The sequence below is a fragment of the Jaculus jaculus genome, chromosome X (assembly GCF_020740685.1).
Source record: "Jaculus jaculus isolate mJacJac1 chromosome X, mJacJac1.mat.Y.cur, whole genome shotgun sequence".
NCBI classification, from domain to species: domain Eukaryota; kingdom Metazoa; phylum Chordata; class Mammalia; order Rodentia; family Dipodidae; genus Jaculus; species Jaculus jaculus.
The window spans coordinates 42,763,568-42,778,637 of NC_059125.1; the positions used below are offsets into that span (position 1 = coordinate 42,763,568).

General features: G+C 39.4%; 1 protein-coding gene across 4 annotated transcripts in view; it reads left to right on the plus strand.

The window, feature by feature from the left end:
- Usp9x (ubiquitin specific peptidase 9 X-linked) overlaps positions 1 to 15,070 on the plus strand; it is a 162,091-nt gene that overhangs the window by 23,683 nt on the left and 123,338 nt on the right. For all 4 annotated transcript variants that reach the window (XM_045140215.1, XM_045140214.1, XM_045140217.1 and 1 more), the window contains 2 exons: positions 9,726 to 9,979; positions 14,161 to 14,306. In XM_045140215.1, the coding sequence (XP_044996150.1) occupies positions 9,884 to 9,979; positions 14,161 to 14,306 (242 nt within the window). In that variant the 5' untranslated portion in view covers positions 9,726 to 9,883. The remainder of the gene's footprint in view (positions 1 to 9,725; positions 9,980 to 14,160; positions 14,307 to 15,070) is intronic.

The window sequence follows — 15,070 nt, forward strand, 5'->3', positions numbered from 1 at the left end:
TTTAATCCCAGCACTTGGGAGGCAGAAGTAGGAGGAATTTTAGGCCAACCTGAGAGTACGTAGTGAATTTCAAGTCAGCATGGGCTACAGCAAGGCCCTACCTTGAAATCCCCCCCAAAAGAAAATCAAAGCAAAGAACAGGGTGATAAGATATTACATATTTGCCTACTTGATAGGTTGATTTTTGTCTTAATATTTTAAGTCAACATTGTTAATATTGTCTGGCTTGTTTAGGGACTGGAATTTATTGTGAACTTACACCCTTTGTAAAGATTTACTAAAAATATATACAATATACAAAATATACTGAAAGTATATTCTGGGGGCTGGAGTGATGGCTTAGCGGCTAAGGTGCTTGCCTGTGAAGCCTAAGACCACCCCCCCCCCCCCCCCCCCCCGTGTAAGTCAGATGCACAAGGTGACACATGTACCTGGAGTTTGATTACAGTAGCTTGAGTCCCTGGTGCACTAATCCTGTCTCACATTAAAACAAAGGCTAGGGTGTTGGACTTGCCTTAAAAAAAAGTATGTTTTGGGGCCTAGGGAGATGGGTCAGTAGTTAAAGGCACTTGCCTACAAAGCCTGCCCCCTGGGTTTGATCACCGTGTTCCCATGTAAAAGCCACGTGCACAAAGTGGCACATGTGCCTGGAGTTCAATTGTGGCAAGAGGCCCTGATGTGACCAATATTCTTTGAATCCTAGCTTGCAAAACAAATAAAGTGTATCTTTTTTTTTTTCTTTTTCTTGAAGTAGAGTCTCACTCTATCTCAGGCTGACCTGGAATTCACTATGTAGTCTCAGGGTGGCCTCAACTCACAGCGATTCTCCTACCTTTGCCACCCAAGTGCTGAGATTAAAGTCATGTGCCACCACGCCCTGCTAAAAAGTACATCTTTTGAAAAAAAAAATCTGAACTATGTACACAATGAGTTTCAGATTGTTTTGTTGTTGTTGTTTATGAAGTAGGGTCTCACTCTAGCCTAGGCTGACCTGGAACTTACTCTGTTGCCTCAGGTTGACCTCAAATTCACTGTGACCCTCCTATTTGAGCCTCACTTATCCTGGGGAGACCTGTCGGCTAACAGCAGGAGGTTTTACAATATTAAAATGTACGGAAGGGGGGTCGGGTGGGAGAAATAGTTATAGAATCTTGTGTGTTTGGGTCAGTTAATTTCCAGATTTCTTTGAGCCACTTCTCCTTGATTTCATATACAAGGTTCTAGCTCTCTCTATATTTCTTTTGCTCTCCACATAAAAACAAGTTTTTACCTTTATTAAAGCAAGTCTGTTTTCATCCATTTAATTTGTGGGATAATGAGAATAACAGAGGAGACTTAACACATGAATGATGTGTTGGTGCCAAGGACAAGTGATGTCATAGCATACCATGTGTACAGAGTATAGTAATTGAATTAGAAGAACATATGTTAGCAGTAATATAGCCATACAGAACTGAAAGGAAGCCATGTCTTAGAAATCAGATCTACACTCTGTCATGTTACAGTAATATTAATAGATTTGTTTGTATTTAATTAATACATTTGTTTTTGTTTTTATAGCTGTATGAGAAATCCTCCAACCTCTGCCTCACAAGTACTGGGATTAAAGGCGTGCACCACCAGTCCTGGCATAGAAATTATTTTTAAAAATAAGAAGGGAGAAGCCGGGCGTGGTGGCGCACGCCTTTAATCCCAGCACTGGGGAGGCAGAGGTAGGAGGATTGCCGTGAGTTCGAGGCCACCCTGAGACTCCATAGTGAATTTCAGGTCAGCCTGGGCTAGAGTGAGACCCTACCTCGAAAAAAAAAAGAATGGAAGGGAGGCTAGAGAGATGTCTCAGCTGTTAAGGCACTTGCCTGCAAAGCCTAAGGACCTGACTTCAATTCCTCAGTATCCACATAAAAGCCAGATGCACAAGGTGGCACATGCACCTGGAGTTTTGTTTGAGGTGGGTAGAGGCCCTGGTGCACCCATTCTCTATCTGCCCCTCTCTCAACTTAATAAAATAAAATAAAATAGGAAGGAGCTGGGAAAATGGCTCATCAGTTAAACAGTTAAAGGTGTATGCTTGAAAAGCCTGCCTGTCCAGGTTCAATTCCTCAGCCACCCACATAAAGCCTAATGCAGAGAAATGGTGCGAATGTGTGGCATTCTGTTTGCAGTGGCAAGTGACCTTGTCACACCCACACATGCCTGCAGGGTGTGCACACACACAAATTAAATAAATCCAATGGACTGGAGAGATAGCCCAGAGGCCAAAGACTCATCCTTATAAAGCCCACCAGCTCTGATTCAATTCACCAGTACATAAAGCTAGATGTGTGAAATGTCATGTGTGTCTTGAGTTTATTTGTAGTGGCAGGAGGCCCTGGCATGCCCATTTTCACTCTGTTTCTCTCTTAAAAAATTAAAGAGACGGGGTTTAAATATATAAATATTAGGTAGAGCTGCATAGTTGTTTTAATAGAACATGGGGCCAGGCGAAGCAGGAAGAATAATTTCTGCACCAATCCTTTTCTTTTTGAGACTGTAACTTTATGTCTATATGCTTAATCATGCCACACATTTCTCTGATGTTCACTTTTTTTTTCTTTGCTGTTTTTCAGAATGCTTAACCTACAAGTTGACGATTCTGCCCCCTGACATTTCTGCTTTTGAAGCACTTGGGTGGATTTTTATTTCTGTTGTGATAATTTTCTTTTTAAGAAGTTACTTATGGGCTGGAGAGATGGCTTAGCGGTTAAGTGCTTGCCTGAGAAGCCTAAGGACCCCGGTTTGAGGCTCGATACCCCAGGACCCACGTTAGCCAGATGCACAAGGAGGCGCACGCATCTGGAGTTCATTCAGTGTCTGGAGGCCCTGGCATGCCCATTCTCTTTCTCTCTCTCTCTGTCGCTCTTAAATAAATAAATAAAAATAAACAAAAAACATTTTAAAGAAAAGTTATTTATTTGAGAGAGAGAATGGGCACACCAGATACAAGTACCACCTTGTGCATCTGACTCTACATGGGTGGGTACTAGTGAATCGAGCCCAGGTGACAGCCTTTGCTGCAAGTAAGTGCCTTTAGCTGCTGAGCCGTCTCCCTAGCCCTTGTTATATTTTTAGACTACAGAATTTTCATTTTGTTCTTTTAAAAAGTATTTTATTTTTGTTTACTTATTTGTTTGACACACAGAGAGAGAATGGGCAAACCAGGGCTTCCAGCCACTGCAAACAAACTCCAGACGCTTGCAACCCCTGGTATATCTGGCTAACGTGGGTCCTGGGGAATTGAACCTGGGTCCTTTGGCTTTGCAGGCAAATGCCTTAACCACTAAGCCATCCCTCTAGCCCTTGGCTCTTTTTTTTTAACGTATTTTGTTTTTATTTATTTGAGAGAGAGAAAGAGGCAGGTGTAGATAATGGGCATCCCAGGGCCTCTAGCCACTGCAAACAAACTCCAGATGCAGATGCCACCATGTACATTTGGCTTATGTGGGTAATGGGGAATTGAACTTGGGTCCTTTAGGCTTCTCAGGCAAGTGGCTTAATCTCTAAACTATCTCTCCAGCTCTTGGTTCTTGTTTTATTGTTAACATCTCTCTCTTTTGACTTCTTACTGATAGTCTGTTTAGTAATTGTAATATTTCCCTTAAGTATAAGCATGCTTTCCTCTTATTCTTTGAACATACACAGAAGTAGTTGTTTTGAAGCCTTTGTTAAGCCTGGTATCTGGACACTCTGAAAGCCAACTTTTTTCCTGTAGTAGATGTTCCACACATTCTTATTCCTTTGCATGAGCTCCAATTTTTGGTCTAAAACTGTACCCTTCTTATGATGTCTTAAAGTTGATACTTATTCTTCATACACATACCTGAGGCTTAGTTGTTTACATATTTAATGGCTAGCTGAACAATTTTAATAAAGTCAATCCTGCCATTACTCAAGTAACCTGTTATGGTGTTCTTCAGAAGGTGTAACATGTCATGTATACAGTCACCTTGTGATAAGTGATTTTAGCAAGGTTTTCTGTGGTCTGTCTTAGTGAGTGATCCAGCAAGTTTCTTTGCCTGCTCCTCTCTCACTCCCTTGTTAGCTTCTACAAATTACCCACTGAGTGCTCTGTTGTTTTTACACATTGCCTTGGGGTATAAATTTCCCTACAATCTGATCCCTGATCCAAATAAATTCTTGTGTTTTTCAGGGATAATCTTTGATGCCACTTTGACCCAGCATGGTTTCTCTTAGCTCTCTTTCTTTGCCTGGTTCTCTTTGGTCAGCTTCTAGTTGAGAGGTTCAATTTATTGCTTTCGTGGAACTACCAACCTCTTAATCCAAATAATGCCAGACACTGTTCTTCCTGAGGTATGGTAGATTTTCTTGATTAAAAGAAACTCCATTTGCTCCATGCCCTTTGGACAGTTTCCAGAGACTAATTTTTGTTGTTGTTGTTGTTTTGAGATACTCTGCCGAGTGACCTGGAATACATATATAGTCTTGTGATGGCCTTGACTTCATGGTGATCCTCCTAAGCCTCTGAAGAGCTGGGATTAGAGGCATGTACCACCACACCCAACTTCAGAGGCTTAGTTGGGGGGGAAAAACACAAAATTTCAGGCTTGGTAGATGGCTGAGTTGTTAAAGTGCTTTCTTGCAAAGCCTGCCGGCCTGGGTTCAATTGCTCAGTATCCATATAAAGCGAGATGCATAAAGTAGCTCATTCATTTGCAGAAGCATGAGGCTCTGACATCCTCATACCATTGTCTCTAGCAATAAAAATGTTACAAATAATTTTCACCTCTTGTATTTGAATGAGAGAGAGAATGGGTGCACCAGGGCCTCTAGCCACTGCAAACTAACTCTGGATGCTTGTGCCTCCTTGTGCATCTGGCTTACATGGATACTGGGGAATTGAACCTGGGTCCTTAGGCTTTTCAGATAGGCCCCTTAACCTCTAAACCGTCTCTTCAGCCCCCAGTTTTACTTATTTAAGAAAAATATTTTATTCATTCACTTATTTAAGAGAAAGAATGGCCTTGCCAGGGCCTCCGGCCACTGCAAATGAACTCCATATGCATGGGCCATCTTGTACCTCTGGCTTGCTGTGGGTACTGGGGAAGCGAATCTGGCTCCTTTGCCTTTGCAGGCAAGTGTCTTAACTACTAAGCTATCTCTCCAGCTCCAGAAGTCATTTTTAATTTGAAGTTTTTGAATTGACTACAACCACTTAAAAGTTGGCTTTGAGAATATCTGGGTTCAAATTCTTGATCTGTTATAACTTTGATAGCCTCTTTTCCTGTGCTAGTTTCTTAATACTTATTTTCTTTTTTCCAGTACAGGGCATTGTACATGCTAAGCAAGCACTCTCCGAACCTAACTACACTTCTAGTTCCTGATTATTTTTATTTTGTGTTCTGCTTCATATAGTTTTTGGGTTTGTACAATCTTATATCTAGAGAAGCATCTCCAAGCCTGTTATGCCATGAGTATTCTTTCTCATGTGTAGGAAAAAAAAAATCACTTCTATATATAGGATTCCTCCACACAAAAATGCAAAAGCAGTTTGTTTTTTAAAGTGTATTGACTGTCGTTGCAGTAGAAACTCTATTCAAAGTTCAAAAGGGTCTCAGTTCTATTGTCTTAAAAATAAGCTTGTTTGTTTGTTTGTTTTTCGAGGTAAGGTCTCACTCTAGCCCAGGCTGACCTGGAATTCACTATGTAGTCTCAGGGTGGCCTCAATCTCATCACAATCCTCATACCTCTGCCTCCTGAGTGCTAGGATTAAAGGCATGTGCCACCACACCCAGCAAAAATAAGCATTTTTGTAGTCTAAGATGGTAGTTATTTGAAAAAAAATTATTACCTAAAATATACTTCTTGTAGAAATATTTTAAAAAGAAAGTTTGTTACTTACTGTCTATTTTCCATTAAAATTTAGGTGGCTATTTTTTCCTAAAGCTTTTATAGCTTAAGCTGGCCTGGAACTGACCATTTCTCTACCTCAGCCTTTGGAGTGCTGGTATTATAAGTCTGTACTACTACACCCAACATAATTTACATTTTCTTTACTCTCTATTCTAGCCTATTAATTGAAAAGTCACTTACTTTATCCAAGATAATTATTTTTTTTTAAGTTCGTGTGATCTAATGCTTGGTCAGAGGTAAGTATGTCTCCCACCTCTGATGAGTCAAGTATTTTAAGAATGGAAATACTATTATAGTTGTCAGTTAAACAGGCATTTGGAAGGAAATAACTCTTCTATGATATGTGTGTGTGTGTATGTCTTTTTTTCTGAGGTAAGATCTTGCTCTAGCCCAGGCTGACCTGTAATTAACTATGTCGTCTCAGGCTGGCCTCATAAAATACTCATACCTCAACCTCACAACTGCTGGAATTAAAAGCATGCACTACCATGCCTGGCTCTTGTGCGCGCGCGCACACACACATGCGCTCGCTTGCTCCCTCCCTCCCTCCCCCTCTGTGTGTGTGTGTGTGTGTGTGTGTAGTGTGTGTATATATATGAAAAATTCACAAGATAAATTGAAAAGGTTTACTTTGGCTGTTTTTTTTTTTAAAGATAAAGTCTCACTCTAGTCTGTGCTGACTTCGAATTCACTCTGTAATTTCAGAGTGGCCTCGAACTCATGGTGACCCTCCTACCTCTGCCTCCCAAGTGTTGGGATTAAAGGCGTGCACCACCACGCCCAGTTAATTTGGCTAAAAATTTTTAGAAGTTTCAGTACATGATTGGCTCCTTTGCTCTTGGGCCTATGTTGAGGGAGCAGCATGTAGTAAGATCTGTTCAGGGGTGAAAGAGAAGGAACAGGGGCTAGGGTGCCAATAAGCCCCTTCAAGGATGTGTCCCCCACCCCCAGTGACCTCATATATACCCTACCTCTTAATGGTTCTACCAGCTCCCAGTAGTGCCATGGGCTAAGGGACCAAGCTTTAATACAGAAGTCTTTGGAGGTCACATCCAAACCATAGTATACTATTATCCTGTGTGTGTGTGTGTGTGTGTCCAATCACAGAGATATTAAAGTAGGAGGGAGAGGGGAAAAGGATGTGGGGAAGTTAGAGCAGAGAAGGAATAGTCACCGTAAGAAGGACAGTTCTTTGTAGGGGAGTTCTCTAATACTAAGGCCCTCTGATTTGATGAAAGCTGCTGAGAAAGGTCACCTCTACAAAGTTTATAGTAAATGCTTTTCCATTTACAGAGTGCTAGTTTGTTAAAGAGAATATATAGTCCTTCATCTAGATAGAGGTGATACTTCTCCCTGCATGAAACGCATGGGGATGCTAACTTTGAATGTGAAATAAAATGGTGTGTGCCCTAAAGGTAATCAAATGTTGCTCTCTTGGTTATACTTTGCATTACAGAAAAACCAAACACAATTTCTACTTTTTCACTACTTTTGCTTTTTATGAAGCAGAAGCCTAAAATTTCATGCAGTAAAACTTCACATTTGTGATTCATTAATTTGAGCATTTGGTTATGGTGTCAATCTTTAAACAATTTAAATAATTGAGTTAGTTTTGTGTAGGACTCTGCTGTTTTGACTTGGAAGAAAGCTTGTTCTAGTCTTGCTTAGGTGTGCCTAAATTAGCCCAGTGACATAGAAAACAATCTTCTGTCTGAGCCATGAGACTGTTCCTTGCAGACAGGTAAAACAAGTCATTCTCAGCTGTTTCTCCCACTTGGATTGAAAGGAATATGTTTGAGGTAGCAGTAGTTGTACCATATTTCTTTCTTCTTTTTTATTTTTTGTGGTAGGGTCTCACTCTAGCCAAGGCTGACCTGGACACTATGTAGTCTCGGGTTGGCCTCAAACTCATGATGCTCCTCCTGCCTCTGCCTCCCAAGTATCGGGGTCAACAGCATGCACCACCACTCCTGGCAGTGGTACCATATTTCTGATAAGCTTTTTTCCCACCCAAGCATTTCCATCTTAAGTATATTTGAAAACAATTACCATGTGTTTGATATATACGAAACACCTTTTATTGGGCTGGAGAAATGGCTTAGCAGTTAGGGCACTTGCCTGCAAAGCCAAAGGACCCAGGTTCAATTCCCCAGCACCCACATAAAGCCAGATGCACAAGGTGGTGGTGCGTGCATCTGGAGTTCTTTTGCAGTGTCTGGAGACACTGGCACCCCATTCTCTTTCTGTCTCTCTCAAATAAATAAATAAAAATGTTTAAACACATTTTATTAGTGTAATTCTCATAACATTGTTTGTGGGTTAATAGTATCTTGACTGGGTTAATTGATTATATCTCAATTTTAGGATACATGGGCTATTCTGGGAAAAATTGGTGCAATTCTCACCTTGCTTAGTAACCAGATATTTAGAAACTTGGTTTCTTAGTCTTGGTGGTACATTAGAATTTATCACAACAGGGTTTTTTTTCCCAAAATATGTTTCTCAGCCCTATGTCTAAAAATGGAGTTTATCCCATATGGAAAGGAACCTGAGCGTCACTGCTATTAAGAGCACCTTTGGTAATTTTACTGTGCAAATAAAGATGAAGCTCCCTAGTCTAATGAATATACAATTGAAATTTGACTGGTATTCTCCTGTATACCTTTGTTAGGTTACAAAGAATTCTTGGGTTTATATTTGTTTGGGGGTATGTGTGTTTGTGTATATATTTATGAGCATGTAGTGCCCTGGTATACATAAGGGAGATTTGATGTCAGTCTCAGGATGTTTGTCCTTTTCTTCCTTCCTTTGAGGCAGGGTTTCATTTTGATGCCTCCCATTACTGTAGGCATGTTAGGATTGTAGACACATGTGCCACTCTGTGTCCAGCTTTACATGGGTGCTAAGGAGTTGAACTCAGGTCAGTAGGCTTACAACAAGGCAGAGCCATCTCCCCAGCCCAGAATTCTTGTAACTAAGCATTTGGGGCCAGTAGCTCTGTTAGGGTTCCAGGAGTGCCTGTGGCCAAAACCTCGCCCAAAGTGGAAAGCTAAGGTCACTTGATACAACCAGTTGTATTGGAGTAGTAGTTACACAGTTGCTTTCTTCAAAGAAAAATCCCACAAAAAAGGGTAGGTGACACAGTGGGTCTTTTGGTTTGGGTGTGTGCATGGGTGGTTAACAGAAGTTTGATTTCTCACAGTTCTGAAAGTTGGAAGTCTAAGATAAGGTTTTGGTAGTTTTTTCTTTTTGTTTCCAGAAGCCTGACTCTGTTTTGTATCTTCACATGGTCTTTCCACTGTATGTGCTCACCCCTTGAATTTTTCCCAAGGTGTTAAAAACTTAAACGTCAAAGCCAGCTGTAAACTTAATGCCCAGTTTCAGTGATAAATGTTAGATGCTAGAGCTTTCCTGAAATGTTTTCAGAATTCATTTTTTGTTTTATATCCTGAATATACATGCTTTTGCAGTGTACTTAAGACATCAGCCAATTAAAGACAGGTTGTTTGCCATTCCATAATTTAAGTGGCATTAATTATCTTGATAATTTTGGGGGTAGTCAGTTCCAGAAGAAAACTGAAGTATTATATGATAAAGTTAGTATTGTATGTTTTCTTGATAGAAAAGCTGCCGTACCATTATTAAGTTGAATGTGATAATAAATAATAATAAAACTTAAAACTTTAAAACTTTTCACTTTTCCCTCATTTATTTAGTCACTTTTTCTTGAACTGATTCACTGGTGATACTAAATTTGAGCAGGTTAATTTATGTTTTTATATCTAAACCAATTATGCTTTTTTCTCTTCTACCTGTAGGTTATGCAATGGTCTCTGCAAGATGGTTTATTCTTGAATTGGAGCTTTTTAAGACTGACAAATGCTGGTACTTCATCTTTTATAAGTGGACTATAATTTCTTTTCTCAAGACAACTACATAAACAGACAAAATTGCAAAGATTTGCCCTGTGTCGAGTATGACAGCCACGACTCGTGGCTCTCCAGTTGGAGGGAATGACAACCAGGGCCAGGCTCCTGATGGACAGTCTCAGCCCCCCCTCCAACAGAATCAGGTATGAGAGTTTTGTGAGGCTTCTGTTTTTTGCTAGCCCTAAAGTTCATAGAATATTTTTTTTCTAGAAGAATGTATGTAAGGTACCTGGTCCCAGGTACACTCTCCCCAAATTAATTACAATTTGATTTGTGGAAAGGTTTTATTAAGAGAAATATCTGGCTAGGTGTGGTGACACAGCACTTAGGAGGCAGGGGGATCACCATGAGTTCGAGGCCAGCATGAAATTACATAGTGAAGTCCAGGTCAGCTTGGGCTAGAGTGAAGCCCTTCTTTGGAAAATTGGGGGGGGGGAGGAATTTCTGATTTTTAGGTGCGTCTTTTGTTAAGATTTCTAAGGAATTTCTTCATTGCATCTAGACTGTCAAAATTATTGTGATGCATAGTTTATCATTATGTTTATACATACATACAAACAAAAACTGAGAATGGAACTCAGTTCTTATTGCTATACCCCTGAGATATCATCTCCTTTGGCCTTATAGTAATAATTATTTTTATTTTTATTTTTAGTGTCATAGGACCAGTGGCAGTATCTCCTTGTTCATCTCCAGTAATGCTAGTTTGTGTTCTGTCTCCTAAACAGTCTTTTTAGGAGTTTACCAATTTCTATAAACTTCCTTCCCCAAAGAAAACTTTATTGGATTTAAATTTTCAATGCTTTTACATTTCATTTTGTAAAATAGAAATTTTCATTATTCATTTCAGCCTTCTTTTATTACATATAAAGCTTTGTCAATGTTGAAGTGTTTTTTTTTTTTTTTTTAATTTTTGTTTTGTTTTGAGGTAGGTTCTCACTCTCACCCATGCTGACCTGGAACTCACTCTGTAGTTCAGGCTGGCCTTGAACTCACAGCAGTCTTCCTACCTCAGCCTCATGTGTGCTGGTATATAGAGTTTTATATTTGAAAGTATTGAACTAAATAAGTCAAGCATTAAAATTTGTATGCTTAGAGGTAAATTAGCTGAGTTTGTACATTGGAGACACAAACATGTTGCTTATAGTAATAAAGTTTTGTAGAATTTGTATGGATAGGTTTTAAAGCAAAAATGTTATTGTAGACACAAACATGTTGCTTATAGTAATAAAGTTTTGTAGAATTTGTATGGATAGGTTTTAAAGCAAAAATGTTATTGTAGAGTAATTGTTAATTGGGGATAAATTCTTACTGTAAACCTGTTACAGGTTAGATATTCTATCACCATTATGAAAGAAAAGGGCTTCACTGCCTTTTCTTCCACTACCATTTTAAAGAAATGAGCAAGCTTAATGATCCCACTCAAATAAATATTCAACTTTATTAATTTCTTTTCCAGTTTCTATTTTAAGACATTAATATATGTGGTCACAAGTCATGGGGCAGAGTTAAATCTTTCTTGTGTTATAAATTGATGGCCAGTGTTCAGGTTTTTTAATGCTTAGCCAAAGTTTGTTGTCAAAGATAATTGTTTTTTTTTTAAATTTTTATTTATGTATTTATTTGAGAGAGAAAGAGAGAGGGCATGCCAGGGCCTCCATCCACTGCAAATGAACTCCAGACGCATGTACCACCTTGTGCATCTGGCTTATGTGGTTAATGGGGAATTGAACTGAGGTCCCTTGTCTTTGCAGGCAAATGCCTTAACCACTAAGCCATCTCTCCAGCCCAATATTGTTTTTAAACCAGGAGGTAGTAGTGTACAATCCTAGTATTTTCTATTTTGTACCTGCAATATGCATGGAATCCTAATCTTTTATACAATGTTTGTTGCTTTGCATGGTGCTACACGAAAATGAAGCCTTTAACATTACTTTTATTTTTAAACGTGCTTGATTTTTAGAGTTCTTGGATTTGTGATAGTATTACACATCTGTGTCATGTATTTGTGCACGTTGTCTTTTTTCCATTTTGAGGATAACTGGTTGTTAAAAACAAAGGAATATTAGAGTTTTACCTATATTATAATCACCCTGTAAAGTTGCTCTACTCACTTTGCTAAGGTCTACTTTTTTTTTTTCCTTTTTTCTTTTTGCATGTGTATGAGTGGGTGGTGGTGGTATATGAACATGTATGTTCATATGGCACCACATGCACTCACGTTGGCCAGAACCAGATTCTCTTTCTAAACCCATAGTTTGCCTTTTTTTTTTCCAAGCTCCAGTGATTCTTGGGTTTCTGTTCCCACAGGACTGGTGGTGTAGGCATTTGTAGCCATGCCAAGCTATTTATGTAGATCAAACTCTAGCAGTCTCTTAGGCCCTCATGCTTACACAATAAATGCTTTTATCTCTGAGCCATCTTTCCAGCCTTCAACTTTTTTAAAGTTAGGATTATAATTATTTATCTGGGCTGATTGTGGTGGCGCACCATGAGTTTGAGGCCACCCTGAGACTCATAGTGAATTCCAGGTCAACCTGAGCTAGAATGAGACCCTACCTCAAAAAAAAAATTTTTTTTTTTTAAAATCTGGTACTGTTGAACCACAAAAGAATAACCAAAGTACTAATTAGTGCCCAGCTTTGGGCTCACTTTTTTGATATGGACATGATATTGACATATTAACATCTAATAAAATTAGATTTTTAACTTTTGGGGTGTTTGTATAATGTGCACATTTGCACACCTGTAGGAGAAAATTTTAGTCTGTAGTGTGACATGAAATTCAATGATAAGTGAAATAGCTTTGGTAAAGGCAATATGAGATGAAAACTCAGATATGACTGGATTGGAATTTGGTAACCTAAGTGACAGTGGTCTTAAAAATAAATTATTTGAGCTGGGTGTGGTAGCACACACCTTTAATCCCAGCACTTGAGAGGCCATGGTAGGAGGATCACTGTGAGTTTGAAGCCACCCTGAGACTATATAGTGGATTCCAGGTCAGCCTGAGCTAGTATGAGACCCTACCTCAAAAAAAGAAAGAAAGGAAGAAAGAAAAAATAGGCAGACTGGGGAGATAGCTCAGTGGATACAGCACTTGCTGAACAAACACGACAAGCTGAGTTCAAATCTCCAGGACGCACATCAGACACAGCAATGAGCATCTGCAATCCCAGCCCTTCTACAATGAGATAGGAAGAGAGACAGGAGAATCCCAGATGTTTACAGGCTAGTCTTCTTGATGTGGTCAGCAATAAACAAGAGACCCTGCCTCAGACAAGGTAGAATGTAAGGACTGACACTCGGTGTTGTCTTCTCTCTTCTCTCCTCCACATATGCACTTTGGTATGTGCATACCTACAGTCACGCACATCATGCACACATAAAAATAAATACAGAACATAATCAGGAAGAGATGGCCCAGTAGCTAAAGACATCTTTTGCCACATGTAGTGGTGCACGCCATTAATCCTAGCACTCAGGAGGCAGAGGTAGGAAGATCGCCATGACTTCAAAGGCTCTGCTCCGGCTAGCTACCTCAGGCAAATGCCCTCTGCACAGTTGAGTGCATGGAGCCCTGCAAGGTCTCATACACATCCATACACACAAGTAAAAAAAAAAAATGGCCTACAGAAGCCACAATGAAGTCTTAAGTTATTTGATTAATAATTTGAAAAGGAAATTACAAAACATGTTTACATTTTCTTTTCTAAACAAAAAGTAAATGTGATGTTTCATATTTCTATAAAAATTTATCACAATAGGCTCATGTAATGGAAAACGTGAGGAGAGATAGTAGAAATAGTAGATAAGAACCCAAACTTTTCAGAATAGATCTGAATTCAAAGTGTGACTAGTGTTTGAGTTACATGACATTAGTTTGAATTTGTTTTCTCATCCATTGAACAGCAGTAGAATATTATGCTAGGCTATTGAAAATTAAGTGAAACTATTTTAAAGCACAGTGACATAGAGATTGTCTGAAATACAAACTTGAAAATAAAAACTGTGCTTCTGTCAAAAATTTCTAAAACATTGGCTGGAGAGATGGCTCAGCTGTTAAGGCACTTGCCTGAAAAGCTTAAGGACCTGGGTTTAATTCCCAATACCCATACAAAGGCAGATGCATCTGGAGTTCATTTGCCATGGCAGGATGCCCTGGTATGCCCTGTTTCCGTCTGTCTGTCTGTGTGTCTTTCTCTTGTGTCTTACAAATAAAAGTATTCTAAAAAATCTGTACTGATACCTGTTATGTTTGAATTAGTGGAAATGGTACATATGTTATAGAAACTTAAATCTGTAATATTTAATTTTAATCAAGACTTCATCGCCTGATTCTTCTAATGAAAATTCCCCGGCAACTCCTCCTGATGAACAAGGCCAAGGTGATGCCCCACCACAGACTGAAGATGAGGAACCTGCATTTCCACATACTGATTTGGCAAAGTTAGATGATATGATCAACAGGTCAGTTGATTTTTTTAAAATATTTTAAAATATATTATTTTTTAAAATTTATTTGAGACATAGAGTCAGAGAGGGAGGGAGGGAGAGAGAATGAATATGAATGGGCATGCCAGCGCCTCTAGGCACTGTAAACAAAATCCAGACAAATGTGCCACCTTGTGCTTATGTGGATACTGGGAAATCAAACCAGGGTCTTTAGGCTTCACAGGCAAGCACCTTAACTACTAAGCCATCTCTCCAGCCCCAAACCTGGTCTTGATACTTAACGTTACTCTGGGCCTGTCATTTATGATACCCCAAGAGAGTGTTGCTTTAAGTTGCTCTCAGGCTAATAAAAAGATGCAAAGAGGATAAGATAGAGCATGTCAAGTAAACCCAGGTAGATTATCTTTGTATTTACCATCATATACCTTGGCTTTTCTACAAATATGACATTTTTGTGATTAATTTTCTTTTTTACTGACAGCTTCTATAATTATACACGATAAACCATAGTAATTCCCTCCCCCCACTTTCCCTTTGCAACTCCACTCTTCATCATATGCCCTCCCCCTCTCAATCAGTCTCTTTAATTTTGATGTCCTCATCTTGTCCTCCTATTTTGATGGTCCTGTGTAGGTAATGTCAGGCACTGCGAGGTCATGGGTATCCAGGCAACTTTGTGTCTGGAAGAGTGTATTTTAAGCAGTCCCACCCTTCTTTTGGCTCTTACATGCTTTCTGCCACCTGTTCTGCAATAGACCCTGAGCCTTGGAAGGTGTGAT